A 17,302-nucleotide genomic window follows, 5' to 3' on the forward strand; every position below is an offset into this window, starting at 1 on the left:
AGTATATTAAAATGCATACTGATAGTCAAAACAAAATACTTCTGTGATAGTAGGAAGTGAAAAAATACACTTATTCCTAAATTACAGCAAAAAGGCAGTGGCTACAGAGATTGTAGAAGAATTTATAGGACACCAGCCACTCAAATTCATTGCTGCTCCCAGTATACTCACACAATGACATATTTTAATATATTCTTTAATTTTACAGTATGCAATTATTTGCTTTCTCATGAAATGCGGGATATAACACTGCAGCACACGTTTAACATTTTAGTAACATATAATATAATGAACAACCTGAGATCACTCTGATTAGATTAAAATACGTTTTGATCCATTTCATCATCTAGCAAGGTATTGAATAGATTGAATGATTAAATCATCTAGTTAATTAAAGCATCCATTTGTTTTAGTGAGGACCTATAATACCATACATACACCAATAGAAACATGCTAGTCAGCCACCATTTCATCTATAGGTTGAAAATAAATTCGTAAGATTTTTTTTTTCTTTTTTCCTAATAGTTAATGGTCAGTGCTCAACATCTGCCAAACAGTTGGCTGAACCACTTGCAGAGTAAGTTTAACAAGCAGCTAAGGGTCTCAGCCTTTTGAGATTTTTTCTTGTACCTCTTCTTTTGTCTGCATTCTTCTTACATGTTTATGCACTGTTTTTCTAGAGTACTGTGCCCATCTGGCTGCCATAAACATCCAAACAATGTGTGGGGTACAGGTTTCTACAACTATGTAAGTTGCCTCTAAAACTGAAAAATATAATCCTCTGTGAACGTGTGTTTGCCATATGTTAAAGTTCTATGGTATTAAAAGCAATAGTAACAAAATACTCATTTATTTATCTTTCTTTTCGCTTTAGGAATCTTCAATATGTCAAGCAGCAATACATTGGGGAATATTGAGTCCAGAAGATAGTAAAGTCATAATAGTGGAAATAATCCCAGGTCAAAAGAGTTATGAACAATCAACCAGGAATGGAATTACATCAAAATCATTTGGCGCTTCTCCTTGGTCCTTTAAAGTTAGATTGTCAATTGAAGAACCAGAGGAGCCAGATCGGGAACCATTTAGATTACCAGCAGGTGATTCATGTCTACTATTTTTCCATAGCATGCAAGAGTTTTATATCAAGAACAATGTGCTTATGTTACAAATTGCTTAGAAACCACAAAAGGTTTAAAACTAAATCGGTCCATATGAAAAAACAAATACACAAGTTCATTTAAGATAAAAATTTTGCAGCAGTAACTATACTATATAGTTGCTAGATAAAATAGTTCTCATTCTCCACTGCAGGTTGGCAAAAGCAATATGGGTTTATATAATTATTATGTCTTGCAACCGAGTTTCTTTTCAATTTTTAGACAACTTCTCCAAAGTGATGATTTACGGAACACTAAGAGTTGATATCACTTTTTATAGATACTGTAAGAATTTATGCACATTTCTTACCAAATTCTGTAGTTTAGTTTTCCTTTCCAAACTCAGATTCAGCTGTGTGTCAGCATGCTATTTTATATACCAACTTATTAAAAAGTTATTTTCATTCTATTACCCGATATGTAATTTCCATTTTAGGAAAATCATCTTGTTCATTAACTGCACTACAAGTTAAAGATCGTTCGGCAGAGTAAGCATTGTTTTCTGTTTTCATTCCATTTTCCTACATTAGCTCTATCGTTTCATTAAATCAATTGTCAAAGTCTTCTCACAAAATAATGACTTATCCAAAAGAAAATTTTAATTTTCTGGGTTTCATTTGCTTAGAATGGACTGTCCATCTGATTGTATGAAAGCCAAATCTCCAGTTTATGGATCTGGAACCTACGCATCAGTAAGTTGAAATGTTAAATAAGAGCATAAGTACATTGAAAATGTAGCTGTGACTGTGGCAAAAAATAAACTAGAGAAATAAAGTAATAAAAATGTAAGAAAAGTTGTATTATTAGATATCTACCTTTTTCCGTAGGTTTCCTCCATGTGCAAAGCAGCTCTTCATGATGGAGTAATAGACAACAAAGGAGGAAAAATATTTATTGAAAAGGTTAAAGGGCTACCTAGTTATGAAGAAAGCACAAGGAATGGAGTGAAGTCCAATAAATACGGCTCTTCTAAAGAATCATTTAGAGTCTATAAGCCAAAGAGTAAACCTTCTGGATGGGAAACTGTGAAGAAACCAGAGCTTACTGATCACACATCAACATTTGAAGCTTTGGAACCCTCCAAACAAACAGACCCTTTCCATCCTAAAGGAACAGAAGTAAATACTGAATCAGGTGGAAAGAAAACTAAGAAACCGATAGGTAACATTTTTTCATAAAGTATATTAAAATGCACACTGATAGTCAAAACAAAATACTTCTGTGATAGTATGAAGTGAAAAAATACACTTATTCCTAAATTAATGAAAAAAGGCAGTGGCTACAGAGATTGTAGAAGAATTTATAGGACACCAGCCACTCAAATTCATTGCTGCTCCCAGTATACTCACACAATGACATATTTTAATATATTCTTTAATTTTACAGTATGCAATTATTTGCTTTCTCATGAAATGCGGGATATAACACTGCAGCACACGTTTAACATTTTAGTAACATGTAATATAATGAACAACCTGAGATCACTCTGATTAGATTAAAATACGTTTTGATCCATTTCATCATCTAGCAAGGTATTGAATAGACTGAATGATTAAATCATCTAGTTAATTAACCCCTTAGTGACAGAGCCAAATTTTTGAAATCTGACCAGTGTCACTTTATGTGGTAATAACTCTGGAATGCTTCAACAAATCCCAGTGATTTTGAGATTGTTTTTTCGTGACACATTATACTTTATGATAATGGTAAATTTAGGTTGATATGCTTTATGTTTATTTATAAAAAATATCAGAAATTTGAAAAAAATGTTAAAAAATTAGCAATTTGCAAACTTTGAATGATTATCCCTTTTATCCCGATAGTCATACCACAGCAAAACATTAATAAATAACATTTCCCACATGTCGGCTTTACAACAGCACCATTTGCAAAATGTTATTTTATTTTGTTAGCATTTTAGGAGGATTAAAAATGTAGCAACAATTTAAATTTTTTTCAAGGAAATTTACAAAATGTATTTTTTTTAGGGACCTATCCATGTTTGAAGTGAATTTCGGGGTCCTATTTATAGGGAAATCCCCACAAGTGACACCATTTTAAAAACAGCACCCCCTGATATATTGAAAACTGCAGTCAGGTCGTTTGTTAACCCTTCGGGTGATTTTCAGGAATTAATGCAAAGTGTCATGAGAAAAATGAAAATGTGTATTTTTATCACCTAAATGTCACTAACTTCTGAACAGATTACTACAGCCGACAGACTCTAAGGCCGCTATTTGGTCATGAATTGCCATGGCAAACATCAGGACCACACAATTATGATCTGAGACCACCAATTGGGATAAAGAGGAAGCCCCCACAGTCTGTTAACCGTTTATAATGATGTAGTCACTATTGACAGCAGCATCTAGGGGGTTAAATAGATTTGGACGGTGCAAACACTGATCGTGGCTGATGCAGCAAGTTGTCAGCTATAGTGGACAGCTGACAGCTACTGGATTGTCACCCGTATGGGGATATAAGTCTCTTATATCTCAGGTCAGTTAAAAGGCGTATTGGCGGTCACTAAGGGGTTAAAGCATCCATTTGTTTTAGTGAAGACCTATAATACCATACATACACCAATAGAAACATGCTAGTCAGCCACCATTTCATCTATAGGTTGAAAATAAATTCGTAAGATTTTTTTTTCTTGTTTCCTAATAGTTAATGGTCAGTGCTCAACATCTGCCAAACAGTTAGCTGAACCACTTGCAGAGTAAGTTTAACAAGCAGCTAAGGGTCTCAGCCTTTTGAGATTTTTTCTTGTACCTCTTCTTTTGTCTGCATTCTTCTTACATGTTTATGCACCGTTTTTCTAGAGTACTGTGCCCATCTGGCTGCCATAAACATCCAAACAATGTGTGGGGTACAGGTTTCTACAACTATGTAAGTTGCCTCTAAAACTGAAAAATATAATCCTCTGTGAACGTGTGTTTGCCATATGTTAAAGTTCTATGGTATTAAAAGCAATAGTAACAAAATACTCATTTATTTATCTTTCTTTTCGCTTTAGGAATCTTCAATATGTCAAGCAGCAATACATTGGGGAATATTGAGTCCAGAAGATAGTAAAGTCATAATAGTGGAAAGAATCCCAGGTCAAAAGAGTTATGAACAATCAACCAGGAATGGAATTACATCAAAATCATTTGGCGCTTCTCCTTGGTCCTTTAAAGTTAGATTGTCAATTGAAGAACCAGAGGAGCCAGATCGGGAACCATTTAGATTACCAGCAGGTGATTCATGTCTACTATTTTTCCATAGCATGCAAGAGTTTTATATCAACAACAATGTGCTTATGTTACAAATTGCTTAGAAACCACAAAAGGTTTAAAACTAAATCGGTCCATATGAAAAAACAAATACACAAGTTCATTTAAGATAAAAATTTTGCAGCAGTAACTATACTATATAGTTGCTAGATAAAATAGTTCTCATTCTCCACTGCAGGTTGGCAAAAGCAGTATGGGTTTATATAATTATTATGTCTTGCAACCGAGTTTCTTTTCAATTTTTAGACAACTTCTCCAAAGTGATGATTTACGGAACACTAAGAGTTGATATCACTTTTTATAGATACTGTTAGAATTTATGCACATTTCTTACCAAATTCTGTAGTTTAGTTTTCCTTTCCAAACTCAGATTCAGCTGTGTGTCAGCATGCTATTTTATATACCAACTTATTCAAAAGTTATTTTCATTCTATTACCCGATATGTAATTTCCATTTTAGGAAAATCATCTTGTTCATTAACTGCACTACAAGTTAAAGATCGTTCAGCAGAGTAAGCATTGTTTTCTGTTTTCATTCCATTTTCCTACATTAGCTCTATCGTTTCATTAAATCAATTGTCAAAGTCTTCTCACAAAATAATGACTTATCCAAAAGAAAATTTTAATTTTCTGGGTTTCATTTGCTTAGAATGGACTGTCCATCTGATTGTATGAAAGCCAAATCTCCAGTTTATGGATCTGGAACCTACGCATCAGTAAGTTGAAATGTTAAATAAGAGCGTAAGTACATTGAAAATGTAGCTGTGACTGTGGCGAAAAAAAAAAACTAGAGAAATAAAGTAAGAAAAATGTAAGAAAAGTTGTATTATTAGATATCTACCTTTTTCCGTAGGTTTCCTCCATGTGCAGAGCAGCTCTTCATGATGGAGTGATAGACAACAAAGGAGGAAAAATATTTATTGAAAAGGTTAAAGGGCTACCTAGTTATGAAGAAAGCACAAGGAATGGAGTGAAGTCCAATAAATACGGCTCTTCTAAAGAATCATTTAGAGTCTATAAGCCAAAGAGTAAACCTTCTGGATGGGAAACTGTGATGAAACCAGAGCTTACTGATCACACATCAACATTTGAAGCTTTGGAACCCTCCAAACAAACAGACCCTTTCCATCCTAAAGGAACAGAAGTAAATACTGAATCAGGTGGAAAGAAAACTAAGAAACCGATAGGTAACATTTTTTCATAAAGTATATTAAAATGCACACTGATAGTCAAAACAAAATACTTCTGTGATAGTATGAAGTGAAAAAATACACTTATTCCTAAATTAAAGAAAAAAGGCAGTGGCTACAGAGATTGTAGAAGAATTTATAGGACACCAGCCACTCAAATTCATTGCTGCTCCCAGTATACTCACACAATGACATATTTTAATATATTCTTTAATTTTACAGTATGCAATTATTTGCTTTCTCATGAAATGCGGGATATAACACTGCAGCACACGTTTAACATTTTAGTAACATGTAATATAATGAACAACCTGAGATCACTCTGATTAGATTAAAATACGTTTTGATCCATTTCATCATCTAGCAAGATATTGAATAGGCTGGATGATTAAATCATCTAGTTAATTAAAGCATCCATTTGTTTCAGTGAGGACCTATAATACCATACATACACCAATAGAAACATGCTAGTCAGCCACCATTTCATCTATAGGTTGAAAATAAATTCGTAAGATTTTTTTTCTTTTTTCCTAATAGTTAATGGTCAGTGCTCAACATCTGCCAAACAGTTGGCTGAACCACTTGCAGAGTAAGTTTAGCAAGCAGCTAAGGGTCTCAGCCTTTTGAGATTTTTTCTTGTACCTCTTCTTTTGTCTGCATTCTTCTTACATGTTTATGCACCGTTTTTCTAGAGTACTGTGCCCATCTGGCTGCCATAAACATCCAAACAATGTGTGGGGTACAGGTTTCTACAACTATGTAAGTTGCCTCTAAAACTGAAAAATATAATCCTCTGTGAATGTGTGTTTGCCATATGTTAAAGTTCTATGGTATTAAAAGCAATAGTAACAAAATACTCATTTATTTATCTTTCTTTTCGCTTTAGGAATCTTCAATATGTCAAGCAGCAATACATTGGGGAATATTGAGTCCAGAAGATAGTAAAGTCATAATAGTGGAAAGAATCCCAGGTCAAAAGAGTTATGAACAATCAACCAGGAATGGAATTACATCAAAATCATTTGGCGCTTCTCCTTGGTCCATTAAAGTTAGATTGTCAATTGAAGAACCAGAGGAGCCAGATCGGGAACCATTTAGATTACCAGCAGGTGATTCATGTCTACTATTTTTCCATAGCATGCAAGAGTTTTATATCAAGAACAATGTGCTTATGTTACAAATTGCTTAGAAACCACAAAAGGTTTAAAACTAAATCGGTCCATATGAAAAAACAAATACACAGGTTCATTTAAGATAAAAATTTTGCAGCAGTAACTATACTATATAGTTGCTAGATAAAATAGTTCTCATTCTCCACTGCAGGTTGGCAAAAGCAGTATGGGTTTATATAATTATTATGTCTTGCAACCGAGTTTCTTTTCAATTTTTAGACAACTTCTCCAAAGTGATGATTTACGGAACACTAAGAGTTGATATCACTTTTTATAGATACTGTTAGAATTTATGCACATTTCTTACCAAATTCTGTAGTTTAGTTTTCCTTTCCAAACTCAGATTCAGCTGTGTGTCAGCATGCTATTTTATATACCAACTTATTAAAAAGTTATTTTCATTCTATTACCCGATATGTAATTTCCATTTTAGGAAAATCATCTTGTTCATTAAGTGCTCTGGAAGTTAAAGATCGTTCTGCAGAGTAAGCATTGTTTTCTGTTTTCATTCCATTTTCCTACATTAGCTCTATCGTTTCATTAAATCAATTGTCAAAGTCTTCTCAAAAAATAATTACTTATCCAAAAGAAAATTTTAATTTTCTGGGTTTCATTTGCTTAGAATGGACTGTCCATCTGATTGTATGAAAGACAAATCTCCAGTTTATGGATCTGGAACCTATGCATCAGTAAGTTGAAATGTTAAATATGAGCGTAAGTACAATGAAAATATAGCTGTGACTGTGGAAAAAGAACTAGAGGAATAAAGAAATAAAAATTTAAGAAAAGTTGTATTATTAGATATCTACCTTTTTCCGTAGGTTTCCTCCATGTGCAGAGCAGCTCTTCATGATGGAGTAATAGACAACAAAGGAGGAAAAATATTTATTGAAAAGGTTAAAGGGCTACCTAGTTATGAAGAAAGCACAAGGAATGGAGTGAAGTCCAATAAATACGGCTCTTCTAAAGAATCATTTAGAGTCTATAAGCCAAAGAGTAAACCTTCTGGATGGGAAACTGTGAAGAAACCAGAGCTTACTGATCACACATCAACATTTGAAGCTTTGGAACCCTCCAAACAAACAGACCCTTTCCATCCTAAAGGAACAGAAGGAAATACTGAATCAGGTGGAAAGAAAACTAAGAAACCGATAGGTAACATTTTTTCATAAAGTATATTAAAATGCATACTGATAGTCAAAACAAAATATTTCTGTGACAGTAGGAAGTGAAAAAATACACTTATTCCTAAATTACAGCAAAAAGGCAGTGGCTACAGAGATTGTAGAAGAATTTATAGGACACCAGCCACTCAAATTCATTGCTGCACCCAGTATACTCACACAATGACATATTTTAATATATTCTTTAATTTTACAGTATGCAATTATTTGCTTTCTCATGAAATGCGGGATATAACACTGCAGCACACGTTTAACATTTTAGTAACATGTAATATAATGAACAACCTGAGATCACTCTGATTAGATTAAAATACGTTTTGATCCATTTCATCATCTAGCAAGATATTGAATAGGCTGGATGATTAAATCATCTAGTTAATTAAAGCATCCATTTGTTTCAGTGAGGACCTATAATATCATACATACACCAATAGAAACATGCTAGTCAGCCACCATTTCATCTATAGGTTGAAAATAAATTCGTAAGATTTTTTTCTTTTTTCCTAATAGTTAATGGTCAGTGCTCAACATCTGCCAAACAGTTGGCTGAACCACTTGCAGAGTAAGTTTAACAAGCAGCTAAGGGTCTCAGCCTTTTGAGATTTTTTCTTGTACCTCTTCTTTTGTCTGCATTCTTCTTACATGTTTATGCACCGTTTTTCTAGAGTACTGTGCCCATCTGGCTGTCATAAACATCCAAACAATGTGTGGGGTACAGGTTTCTACAACTATGTAAGTTGCCTCTAAAACTGAAAAATATAATCCTCTGTGAACGTGTGTTTGCCATATGTTAAAGTTCTATGGTATTAAAAGCAATAGTAACAAAATACTCATTTATTTATCTTTCTTTTCGCTTTAGGAATCTTCAATATGTCAAGCAGCAATACATTGGGGAATATTGAGTCCAGAAGATAGTAAAGTCATAATAGTGGAAATAATCCCAGGTCAAAAGAGTTATGAACAATCAACCAGGAATGGAATTACATCAAAATCATTTGGCGCTTCTCCTTGGTCCTTTAAAGTTAGATTGTCAATTGAAGAACCAGAGGAGCCAGATCGGGAACCATTTAGATTACCAGCAGGTGATTCATGTCTACTATTTTTCCATAGCATGCAAGAGTTTTATATCAAGAACAATGCGCTTATGTTACAAATTGCTTAGAAACCACAAAAGGTTTAAAACTAAATTGGTCCATATGAAAAAACAAATACACAAGTTCATTTAAGATAAAAATTTTGCAGCAGTAACTATACTATATAGTTGCTAGATAAAATAGTTCTCATTCTCCACTGCAGGTTGGCAAAAGCAGTATGGGTTTATATAATTATTATGTCTTGCAACCGAGTTTCTTTTCAATTTTTAGACAACTTCTCCAAAGTGATGATTTACAGAACACTAAGAGTTGATATCACTTTTTATAGATACTGTTAGAATTTATGCACATTTCTTACCAAATTCTGTAGTTTAGTTTTCCTTTCCAAACTCAGATTCAGCTGTGTGTCAGCATGCTATTTTATATACCAACTTATTCAAAAGTTATTTTCATTCTAATACCCGATATGTAATTTCCATTTTAGGAAAATCATCTTGTTCATTAACTGCACTACAAGTTAAAGATCGTTCGGCAGAGTAAGCATTGTTTTCTGTTTTCATTCCATTTTCCTACATTAGCTCTATCGTTTCATTAAATCAATTGTCAAAGTCTTCTCACAAAATAATGATTTATCCAAAAGAAAATTTTAATTTTCTGGGTTTCATTTGCTTAGAATGGACTGTCCATCTGATTGTATGAAAGCCAAATCTCCAGTTTATGGATCTGGAACCTACGCATCAGTAAGTTGAAATGTTAAATAAGAGCATAAGTACATTGAAAATGTAGCTGTGACTGTGGCAAAAAATAAACTAGAGAAATAAAGTAAGAAAAATGTAAGAAAAGTTGTATTATTAGATATCTACCTTTTTCCGAAGGTTTCCTCCATGTGCAGAGCAGCTCTTCATGATGGAGTAATAGACAACAAAGGAGGAAAAATATTTATTGAAAAGGTTAAAGGGCTACCTAGTTATGAAGAAAGCACAAGGAATGGAGTGAAGTCCAATAAATACGGCTCTTCTAAAGAATCATTTAGAGTCTATAAGCCAAAGAGTAAACCTTCTGGATGGGAAACTGTGAAGAAACCAGAGCTTACTGATCACACATCAACATTTGAAGCTTTGGAACCCTCCAAACAAACAGACCCTTTCCATCCTAAAGGAACAGAAGTAAATACTGAATCAGGTGGAAAGAAAACTAAGAAACCGATAGGTAACATTTTTTCATAAAGTATATTAAAATGCACACTGATAGTCAAAACAAAATACTTCTGTGATAGTATGAAGTGAAAAAATACACTTATTCCTAAATTAAAGAAAAAAGGTAGTGGCTACAGAGATTGTAGAAGAATTTATAGGACACCAGCCACTCAAATTCATTGCTGCTCCCAGTATACTCACACAATGACATATTTTAATATATTCTTTAATTTTACAGTATGCAATTATTTGCTTTCTCATGAAATGCGGGATATAACACTGCAGCACACGTTTAACATTTTAGTAACATGTAATATAATGAACAACCTGAGATCACTCTGATTAGATTAAAATACGTTTTGATCCATTTCATCATCTAGCAAGGTATTGAATAGACTGAATGATTAAATCATCTAGTTAATTAAAGCATCCATTTGTTTTAGTGAGGACCTATAATACCATACATACACCAATAGAAACATGCTAGTCAGCCACCATTTCATCTATAGGTTGAAAATAAATTCGTAAGATTTTTTTTTCTTTTTTCCTAATAGTTAATGGTCAGTGCTCAACATCTGCCAAACAGTTGGCTGAACCACTTGCAGAGTAAGTTTAACAAGCAGCTAAGGGTCTCAGCCTTTTGAGATTTTTTCTTGTACCTCTTCTTTTGTCTGCATTCTTCTTACATGTATATGCACCCTTTTTCTAGAGTACTGTGCCCATCTGGCTGCCATAAACATCCAAACAATGTGTGGGGTACAGGTTTCTACAACTATGTAAGTTGCCTCTAAAACTGAAAAATATAATCCTCTGTGAACGTGTGTTTGCCATATGTTAAAGTTCTATGGTATTAAAAGCAATAGTAACAAAATACTCATTTATTTATCTTTCTTTTCGCTTTAGGAATCTTCAATATGTCAAGCAGCAATACATTGGGGAATATTGAGTCCAGAAGATAGTAAAGTCATAATAGTGGAAAGAATCCAAGGTCAAAAGAGTTATGAACAATCAACCAGGAATGGAATTACATCAAAATCATTTGGCGCTTCTCCTTGGTCCTTTAAAGTTAGATTGTCAATTGAAGAACCAGAGGAGCCAGATCGGGAACCATTTAGATTACCAGCAGGTGATCCATGTCTACTATTTTTCCATAGCATGCAAGAGTTTTATATCAAGAACAATGTGCTTATGTTACAAATTGCTTAGAAACCACAAAGGTTTTTAAACTAAATTGGTCCATATGAAAAAACAAATACACAATTTCATTTAAGATAAAAATTTTGCAGCAGTAACCATACTATATAGTTACTAGACAAAATAGTTCTCATTCTCCATTGCAGGTTGGCAAAGCAGTATGGGTTTATATAATTATTATGTCTTGCAACCGAGTTTCTTTTCAATTTTTAGACAACTTCTCCAAAGTGATGATTTACGGAACACTAAGAGTTGAAATCACTGTTTATAGATACTGTTAGAATTTATGCACATTTCTTACCAAATTCTGTAGTTTAGTTTTCCTTTCCAAACTCAGATTCAGCTGTGTGTCAGCATGCTATTTTATATACCAACTTATTCAAAAGTTATTTTCATTCTATTACCCGATATGTAATTTCTATTTTAGGAAAATCATCTTGTTCATTAACTGCACTGGAAGTTAAAGATCGTTCTGCAGAGTAAGCATTGTTTTCTGTTTTCATTTCATTTTCCTATATTAGCTCTATCGTTTCATTAAATCAATTGTGAAAGTCTTCTAAAAAAAAAATTACTTATCCAAAAGAAAATTTTAATATTCTGGGTTTCATTTGCTTAGAATGGACTGTCCATCTGACTGTATGAAAGACAAATCTCCAGTTTATGGAATTGGAACCTACGCATCAGTAAGTTGAAATGTTAAATAAGAGCGTAAGTGCATTGAAAATGTAGCTGTGACTGTGGAAAAAAACTGGAGAAATAAAGAAATAAAAATTTAAGAAAAGTTGTATTATTAGATATCTACCTTTTTCCGTAGGTTTCCTCCATGTGCAGAGCAGCTCTTCATAATGGAGTAATAGACAACAAAGGAGGAAAAATATTTATTGAAAAGGTTAAAGGGCTACCTAGTTATGAAGAAAGCACAAGGAATGGAGTGAAGTCCAATAAATACGGCTCTTCTAAAGAATCATTTAGAGTCTATAAGCCAAAGAGTAAACATTCTGGATGGGAAACTGTGAAGAAACCAGAGCTTACTGATCACACATCAACATTTGAAGCTTTGGAACCCTCCAAACAATCAGACCCTTTCCATCCTAAAGGAACAGAAGTAAATACTGAATCAGGTGGAAAGAAAACTAAGAAACCGATAGGTAACATTTTTTCATAAAGTATATTAAAATGCATACTGGTAGTCAAAACAAAATACTTCTGTGACAGTAGAAAGTGAAAAAATACACTTATTCCTAAATTAAAGCAAAAAGGCAGTGGCTACAGAGATTGTAGAAGAATTTATAGGACACCAGCCACTCAAATTCATTGCTGCTCCCAGTATACTCACACAATGACATATTTTAATATATTCTTTAATTTTACAGTATGCAATTATTTGCTTTCTCATGAAATGCAGGATATAATACTGCAGCACACGTTTAACATTTTAGTAACATGTAATATAATGAACAACCTGAGATCACTGTGATTAGATTAAAATACATTTTGATCCATTTCATCATCTAGCAAGATATGGAATAGACTGAATGGTTAAAGCATCTAGTTAATTAAAGCATCCATTTATTTTAGTGAGGACCTATAATGCTAGACATACACCAATAGAAACATGCTAGTCAGCCACCATTTCATCTATAGGTTGAAAATAAATTCGTAAGATTTTTTTTCTTTTTTCCTAATAGTTAATGGTCAGTGCTCAACATCTGCCAAACAGTTGGCTGAACCACTTGCAGAGTAAGTTTAACAAGCAACTAAGGGTCTCTGCCTTTTGAGATTTTTTCTTGTACCTCTTCTTTTGTCTGCATTCTTCTTACATGTATATGCACCGTTTTTCTAGAGTACTGTGCCCATCTGGCTGCCATAAACATCCAAACAATGTGTGGGGTACAGGTTTCTACAACTATGTAAGTTGCCTCTAAAACTGAAAAATATAATCCTCTGTGAACGTGTGTTTGCCATATGTTAAAGTTCTATGGTATTAAAAGCAATAGTAACAAAATACTCATTTATTTATCTTTCTTTTCACTTTAGGAATCTTCAATATGTCAAGCAGCAATACATTGGGGAATATTGAGTCCAGAAGATAGTAAAGTCATAATAGTGGAAAGAATCCCAGGTCAAAAGAGTTATGAACAATCAACCAGGAATGGAATTACATCAAAATCATTTGGCGCTTCTCCTTGGTCCTTTAAAGTTAGATTGTCAATTGAAGAACCAGAGGAGCCAGATCGGGAACCATTTAGATTACCAGCAGGTGATTCATGTCTACTATTTTTCCATAGCATGCAAGAGTTTTATATCAAGAACAATGTGCTTATGTTACAAATTGCTTAGAAACCACAAAAGGTTTAAAACTAAATCGGTCCATATGAAAAAACAAATACACAAGTTCATTTAAGATAAAAATTTTGCAGCAGTAACTATACTATATAGTTACTAGACAAAATAGTTCTCATTCTCCACTGCAGGTTGGCAAAAGCAGTATGGGTTTATATAATTATTATGTCTTGCAACCGAGTTTCTTTTCAATTTTTAGACTTTTCCAAAGTGATGATTTACGGAACACTAAGAGTTGAAATCACTATTTATAGATTCTGTTGGAATTAATGCACATTTCTTACCAAATTCTGTAGTTTAGTTTTCCTTTCCAAACTCAGATTCAACTGTGTGTCAGCATGCTATTTTATATACCAACTTATTCAAAAGTTATTTTCATTCTATTACCCGATATGTAATTTCCATTTTAGGAAAATCATCTTGTTCATTAACTGCACTGGAAGTTAAAGATCGTTCGGCAGAGTAAGCATTGTTTTCTGTTTTCATTCCATTTTCCTACATTAGCTCTATCGTTTCGTTAAATCAATTGGCAAAGTCTTCTCAAAAAATAATTACTTATCCAAAAGAAAATTTTAATTTTCTGGGTTTCATTTGCATAGAATGGACTGTCCATCTGATTGTATGAAAGTCAAATCTCCAGTTTATGGATCTGGAACCTACGCATCAGTAAGTTGAAATGTTAAATAAGAGCGTAAGTACATTGAAAATGTAGCTGTGACTGTGGAAAAAAAACCTAGAGAAATAAAGAAATAAAAATGTTAGAAAAGTTGTATTATTAGATATCTACCTTTTTCCGTAGGTTTCCTCCATGTGTAGAGCAGCTCTTCATGATGGAGTAATAGACAACAAAGGAGGAAAAATATTTATTGAAAAGGTTAAAGGGCTACCTAGTTATGAAGAAAGCACAAGGAATGGAGTGAAGTCCAATAAATACGGCTCTTCTAAAGAATCATTTAGCGTTTATAAGCCAAAGAGTAAACCTTCTGGATGGGAAACTGTGAAGAAACCAGAACTTACTGATCACACATCAACATTTGAAGCTTTGGAACCCTCCAAACAAACAGACCCTTTCCATCCTAAAGGAACAGAAGTAAATACTGAATCAGGTGGAAAGAAAACTAAGAAACCGATAGGTAACATTTTTTCATAAAGTATATTAAAATGCATACTGGTAGTCAAAACAAAATACTTCTGTGACAGTAGGAAGTGAAAAAATACACTTATTCATAAATTAAAGCAAAAAGGCAGTGGCTACAGAGATTGTAGAAGAATTTATAGGACACCAGCCACTCAAATTCATTGCTTCTCCCAGTATACTCACACAATGACATATTTTAATATATTCTTTAATTTTACAGTATGCAATTATTTGCTTTCTCATGAAATGCAGGATATAATACTGCAGCACATGTTTAACATTTTAGTAACATGTAATATAATGAACAACCTGAGATCACTGTGATTAGATTAAAATACGTTTTGATCCATTTCATCATCTAGCAAGATATTGAATAGACTGAATGATTAAATCATCTAGTTAATTAAAGCATCCATTTATTTTAGTGAGGACCTATTTTAGTGAGGATACTATACGTACACCAATAGAAACATGCTAGTCAGCCACCATTTCATCTATAGGTTGAAAATAAATTCGTAAGATTTTTTTTCTTGTTTCCTAATAGTTAATGGTCAGTGCTCAACATCTGCCAAACAGTTGGCTGAACCACTTGCAGAGTAAGTTTAACAAGCAACTAAGGGTCTCAGCCTTTTTAGATTTTTTCTTGTACCCCTTCTTTTGTCTGCATTCTTCTTACATGTATATGCACTGTTTTTCTAGAGTACTGTGCCCATCTGGCTGCCATAAACATCCAAACAATGTGTGGGGTACAGGTTTCTACAACTATGTAAGTTGCCTCTAAAACTGAAAAATATAATCCTCTGTGAACGTGTGTTTGCCATATGTTAAAGTTCTATGGTATTAAATGCAATAGTAAAAAATACTCATTAATTTATCTTTCTTTTCGCTTTAGGAATCTTCAATATGTCAAGCAGCAATACATTGGGGAATATTGAGTCCAGAAGATAGTAAAATCATAATAGTGGAAAGAATCCCAGGTCAAAAGAGTTATGAACAATCAACCAGGAATGGAATTACATCAAAATCATTTGGCGCTTCTCCTTGGTCCTTTAAAGTTAGATTGTCAATTGAAGAACCAGAGGAGCCAGATCGGGAACCATTTAGATTACCTCCAGGTGATTTATGTCTACTATTTTTCCATAGCATGTAAGAGTGTTATTTTTGGAACAATATGGTTATGATAAAAATTGTTTAGAAATCACATAAGTTGTAGAAATAAAAAGACCCTTATGGAAATAATAAAATATGCAAGTTCACAGGTGATAAACATGGCGATTCATCAATGTTTTTATGCCATAATTCTAGTGTTAAACCTTTGTAAAGTTGCATCACATTTTTTGTGACTTTTATTGTTTTTTGTTCATTTGAATATGCTTCACCAAAATGCATCTTGAAAAAAGATAGTGTGAATATGGTGTCTCTACACCTGCCCATTTAATTTACCAAAAGTGCCAGCATTATTTACTCATGAACTGCCACACCACTCAAGTGGAGAAGCATTTCTTTCAAGGGACATGCCCCAAAGAAAACATGCTGAATTTGTTATATATACTTAATTCATTAAGTGCAGCCTACGTCAGCTAGCAGGACTAGTGGGCGCAAAGCCAGTCATACTGAATCGTACCCAAAGTTTTTCCAACAGGAATATATAGAAATCATGAGGTCCCTTAGTAGAAGTCATAATTGCCCAACCACCAAACTCATACACCCCATTGAAATCAAAATAGGTGGAGAAGGCTTGGTCATGGTCCACAGACATTCTAAGACAGAGAGAGGCAGATATTGAAGCACCTACAAAACAATTTTGTTCTCTTTAAAGCCTTTTTATGTTCTCACTATGGCCATCTATTCTTGGCCCCTATTAAGTTTGATGCCATCAATAATGCCCCATAGTCACAGGACAAGACCCCCATAGTGAATTACTCTGCATTACCTGCCATATGTCCAGTATGATGCCTTCATAGTACCCCCCCAACACAGTGTGTCCTCATAGTCCCACAATGCAATATGATGGCCCTCACAGACTTACAACACAGTATGCATGCCCCCACAGTTCCAATACCCAATGTGCTTTTCCTCACAGTCCCACAACATGTTGTAGTGCCCTGCTCAGTCCTACAACATAGTATGATGTCCCTCATGCTGCCACAACACAGTCTGAAGGCCTTCACAGTTCCACAACACTGTATGATTTCCCCCACAGTCCAACAACACAGTATGATGGCCTTCACAGTCCCACAACATAGTATTATGGGCCCCAAAGTCCCACAACATAGCAGGATTGCCCCCTCAGTCCCACAACACAGTATCTAGGATGCAGATATTGTTGAAAGTGAAACTGAACCACTGCAGGCACTGT

General features: G+C 33.9%; 2 protein-coding genes across 2 annotated transcripts in view; both read left to right on the forward strand.

Moving 5' to 3' along the window:
* The first annotated feature begins 5,206 nt into the window (after positions 1–5,206).
* Positions 5,207–12,239, forward strand: LOC138648213 (uncharacterized). Its single transcript, XM_069737736.1, has 18 exons — positions 5,207–5,619; positions 6,160–6,211; positions 6,315–6,381; positions 6,509–6,731; positions 7,228–7,279; positions 7,417–7,483; positions 7,616–7,949; positions 8,489–8,540; positions 8,644–8,710; positions 8,838–9,060; positions 9,557–9,608; positions 9,746–9,812; positions 9,948–10,281; positions 10,823–10,874; positions 10,978–11,044; positions 11,172–11,394; positions 11,890–11,941; positions 12,079–12,239. Exons 1-18 carry the CDS (start codon positions 5,295–5,297, stop codon positions 12,152–12,154), a joined length of 2,385 nt encoding a protein of 794 aa, XP_069593837.1. The 5' UTR covers positions 5,207–5,294; the 3' UTR covers positions 12,155–12,239.
* LOC138648128 (uncharacterized) overlaps positions 12,156–17,302 on the forward strand; it is a 147,044-nt gene continuing 141,897 nt past the window's right edge. The window contains exons 1-11 of the mRNA XM_069737633.1: positions 12,156–12,170; positions 12,277–12,610; positions 13,151–13,202; positions 13,306–13,372; positions 13,500–13,722; positions 14,216–14,267; positions 14,405–14,471; positions 14,605–14,938; positions 15,488–15,539; positions 15,643–15,709; positions 15,836–16,058. Coding sequence (XP_069593734.1) covers positions 12,156–12,170; positions 12,277–12,610; positions 13,151–13,202; positions 13,306–13,372; positions 13,500–13,722; positions 14,216–14,267; positions 14,405–14,471; positions 14,605–14,938; positions 15,488–15,539; positions 15,643–15,709; positions 15,836–16,058 — 1,486 coding nt within the window. The remainder of the gene's footprint in view (positions 12,171–12,276; positions 12,611–13,150; positions 13,203–13,305; positions 13,373–13,499; positions 13,723–14,215; positions 14,268–14,404; positions 14,472–14,604; positions 14,939–15,487; positions 15,540–15,642; positions 15,710–15,835; positions 16,059–17,302) is intronic.

The sequence above is a fragment of the Ranitomeya imitator genome, chromosome 8, assembly GCF_032444005.1.
Source record: "Ranitomeya imitator isolate aRanImi1 chromosome 8, aRanImi1.pri, whole genome shotgun sequence".
NCBI classification, from domain to species: Eukaryota; Metazoa; Chordata; class Amphibia; order Anura; family Dendrobatidae; genus Ranitomeya; species Ranitomeya imitator.

Excerpts from the sequence above, each read along its gene's own strand:
- LOC138648213 (XM_069737736.1), top strand. The coding sequence starts at position 5,295 with ATGTGCAGAGCAGCTCTTCATGATGGAGTGATAGACAACAAAGGAGGA. Across the intron at positions 9,061-9,556 it reads ACCATTTAGATTACCAGCAG|GAAAATCATCTTGTTCATTA; the intron begins GTGATTCATGTC and ends TTTCCATTTTAG. Across the intron at positions 9,813-9,947 it reads GATCTGGAACCTACGCATCA|GTTTCCTCCATGTGCAGAGC; the intron begins GTAAGTTGAAAT and ends CTTTTTCCGAAG.